The sequence below is a fragment of the Magnolia sinica genome, chromosome 5 (assembly GCF_029962835.1).
Source record: "Magnolia sinica isolate HGM2019 chromosome 5, MsV1, whole genome shotgun sequence".
Classification (NCBI taxonomy): Eukaryota; Viridiplantae; Streptophyta; class Magnoliopsida; order Magnoliales; family Magnoliaceae; genus Magnolia; species Magnolia sinica.
Window position 1 is genome coordinate 549,670 of NC_080577.1, and position 3,885 is coordinate 553,554.

General features: G+C 43.2%; 1 protein-coding gene across 1 annotated transcript; it reads right to left on the reverse strand.

Annotated features, from left to right (window-relative positions):
* Window positions 1-382: 382 nt before the first annotated feature.
* LOC131245034 (probable membrane-associated kinase regulator 2) lies at window positions 383-1,914 on the reverse strand. The gene is made up of 2 exons (XM_058244204.1): window positions 712-1,914; window positions 383-582 (listed from the first exon to the last, which is right to left on the reverse strand). The coding sequence occupies exons 1-2, from the start codon at window positions 1,679-1,681 to the stop codon at window positions 557-559; spliced, it is 996 nt and encodes a 331-aa protein (XP_058100187.1). The 5' UTR covers window positions 1,682-1,914; the 3' UTR covers window positions 383-556.
* Window positions 1,915-3,885: the final 1,971 nt, after the last annotated feature.

Consider the following 3,885-nt stretch of genomic DNA (forward strand, 5'->3'; position numbering starts at 1 on the left):
TCCTTTTCCGTCTTTTTATCTATGAATGCTTTTCCTTTTGCTTTTTGTTCTCTCTTGAGACTTTCCTGTTCCAGTCTTTGTCGCTAGTTTCACGCTCCGCTGACCACAACACATTGCCATTTCCTTTTCTTGCTGTTGATTTTCAGATACGAAAAAAAGAGAGAGAGGAGGAAAACCACAACATTTTTACGGAGCCGCCCCTTTGAATCTTTTGGAAAAATGCTCCTCTTTACCCAGTATGCGTTTGGTCGCACTAAATATCATGATATTTCATGATTAATCTGTGAATTTTGGTGCAAATTTTCATGAAATTTGGAGCAACCAAACACGCCCCAAACCAAAGCTTGAACAAATAACTTTCTTTTTAAAAAAAATAAAAAGATAGCTAGCAAAAACACACTTATGTCTATGTTGGAAATGATCTTTACATAAGATTAGCGACATGATGTATTCTGATTTTCTGGTTCTAGTAACCATCTTTACACACACCCAAAAAGAGCTGAGCTTCTTCCTCTCTCAAAATTTGAAGGGATTCAAATGCAAGCCTCTCTCTCTCTCAGCACACAGTAACTACCTCCGATTCTGTAAACAATGAAAACAAAATAATAAAGAGAGTCAAGCCGCAGGTATCTGAAATGGTGGTCGATTAGATAGCGGAGATAAATACAAATAAACTGATTAATATGGATTTTTCAATCCCACAAGCAATACCTTTGGGAGCAGTGAAGGACCTTTTGCAGTGAGCAATGGCACTTTGGATCCCATCCTGCTGCTGTAAGAGCGAATCGTCTCGTCTCTGTGATTGCAAGTGCGGGTGTTGCAGAGGTGGTGCGGCTGCCACGGCCGCGGAGGACGCGGAACGACTTTTGCCCAAATGCCTGCAGGCTACAAGCAAACTCCCCTGCTTCTGTTGAGAATTCGAATTTGAAAGGGACGGAGCAATGGCTTCCCCTTTGGAGGAGGCAGTAGCTCCTCCAGCAGGGCTGCTCCTTGTCCTTCCAAACCCTAACCCCAATGAATTTAGCTGTCCAGAAAATCTCGGCTTCTGTCCCTGCCTTCTAGAAACCCTAACGTAGAGAGGCTTGATCATCTTCAGATACTTGTGCATCACATCCTTTGCAAGCTTCTTCATTTCAGGGGCAGATATTCCGTCTTCAGAAGCGGCGTCGTCCAGATGCTGCTGATTCATTTTCACGGTAAAGAATCTGCTGCTCTGCTGCTTCTGAGCTGAAGAGTTCGTTTCAGGCGAGGGTTTTGGCTTCTTAAACCCTAACAAGAAAACGCGGAACTTGGTAGCGGATCTCAGGAAAGAGATGGGGAATTGCCTCTTGGAAGGGTCGAAGACGACCGACGATGGCTCGATCGACACGACCCTCCCCTTGAAGAATAGATGGTCCGATGGAGAGAGAGGAAGGGTCTTGCCAGACGAGACCCTGAAATCCAACCCTCCCTCTCCTTCCATCTCGTCCGATCCCTCTTCTTCTTCATATCCGTCTTCCTCCCTCTCATCCTCTTCCACCGGCACCGTAAACTCCATGTCAAAAAATGGTCCTTCATCTTCATAATCATCTGTTTCGGACGGCGCCCGTCGCACGGCCGTGGCGATGGTCGTGGTGTTGGAGGTGCGCACGTTAGCACCAGCTCCTCCTCTCCAGTACTTGAGTAAGCTGAATGCTTCCATCGTCGGGAGAGCCAGAGCAGGAGTGAGAGCGATAGAGAGGGGTTTTTCTTCTTCTGCTTGTTTGGGGTTTTGAACAAGGGATGGAGTTTATGAAAAGGAAAAGAAGAAAAGGGGTTTGGGTTAATGGCTCGTCAGGCTCAAAATGGTGTGGCAGTCAGTGGAACAGACGGACGGATGAAGCTTTAGACAGTATGAAGAGAGAGAGAGAGAGAGACCTCAGGGCACTACACCTTCCTTCTCCCACTCACTGCTTTTTATTTCGGGACTTCTTCACTAGTTTGAGAGGATATGACGCTACATACTCATGCATTCATAAGTTCAACACGTCTCGTACACATCACTCAAACTAAACGGTTCAAATCCAGGGTCGCACTTAGATTATATTATAATTTTAAAATTGGCTTCATTGGACGATTCTTTCTTTCTTATTACTATTAGATATCATTTGTTACATTCATACCGTTGATTATCTTTTGATTTTAACCATCCACTACATATCTTTGGCTAGTATCAAAATAATGTATTTCCAGGTTTATTATTAAAGCCCACTACTTAGGCAATTTAGATGAGTTTTATGCATGCCACCTCTACAAATCTCTTATTCATGCGTACAAACCTCTGCGTTGCGTTCCGTAGTATATAACTTTTTCTTTCTTTTTATTTAGCCATTTATTCATCAGATTCTGCCCGTTACATGTATTTTTCAGAGGAAATCATACATTACTCTGCCGGACCATGTCCAGTGAGAGGTGCCACCATACAAATATAATACGTTACAACATTTCAAACCCTCCGAATTTCGGATCCTCTCTTGATATGAGAGTTTTTAAAATAGAAGGTCAAGAAAAATCCTGAATGGTTGTGGCCATCCAATAGACGGATGATTAAAACTCTCCAATCAATGGTTTTTATTTTTTTTTCTTCTTTTATTTTATTCCTTGACCTTATTTGGACGGTTCGGATGTAGATATATTTAACTCACTCCTGCAGCGTGGTTGTGCATGTGTATGATAAGCCAATGTATGGCAAGGTATAATCCACCGGGGTGTATATGGTGCCTTACACGGGATTGCAGGAGGTCATGTGAGGGTACTGAGGTCCGGTCATCTCGCGTCAGAAAGAGAAGGGTATTTACGTAGGTCAGTGGTCGCCGTACATACGGTTTCTGTATACTGTATTGTATCATGGATGCCACTTACCTACGACACCGGCTGCGGAGCATAAAAAAGAGAGAGAAAAGAACAGTGGGGCCCATCGTGGTCTCTTTTACCTACGGCATCCATACCATCCATCAGTTGGCCCATATCATGTTAGGGCCTGAGACCAAAAATAAAAATAGGCCCGAAATTCAAGTGGGCCACACCACAAGTAAATTGGGAATGAAGACACCCGTCATTGAAACCTTCCAGAGCCCACCTTGATGTTTAAATGCCATCCAATCACTTCATAAGGTGAGTTACACCAGGACAAAGGGAATACACAACTATCAGCCTGACTCAAAGCTTCGGTGGTGGACACAATGGTATTGGTGACCCCATCTCTAATGATTTCCACGGTGTGGCCCACTTGAGTTTTGTATCTGATTCATTTTTTTTTTTTTTTGGCCTTCCTAGTAAGAGCTGGCACAAGTGATGAATAGAGTGTAGTTAACACAGATAATTAGGTTGGGTCCCAAACAGCTTTTTGTTACAACCGCGCTGTTGGTTAGAGGCAATTGGTGTTGATGTAATGTGTATAGAAAAATAGAGTATTGACAGGACTTTAGTGTATGTACGCTGCGGTTACGAAGAAACTTCGGAAAAGAAAAGAGAGTGAAAAAAAAAAAAGAAATAAGAGGAGCAGTCTGAGCAAAGAAAGGAAATCTTTTAGTGGAGGCTCAACGTGACCTTTGGTTCCTTTCTTTCTTTTCAAACAAAACGGGAAATGGATTCCTTTCCTTTATTCGTCTGTAAAAACGATACGACAACATATTCAACGGTGGATCATCAATGTATCAAAACCCATACCAATAGGCTGATCCTAGCCATCTGATTGGTCGTGATGGTCATCAAAATGGATGGCGAAGAATAAAGGTAAATCGATAATATGCGTGTGGATCCCGTGCTTTATAGCAGCGTACGTACGGAACAACCCAGTCCAGTGGAATCACGTGATCCTAGCAACTAGAGCGCCACACGCAGAGTATCGTGAAACGAGTTTGAAAA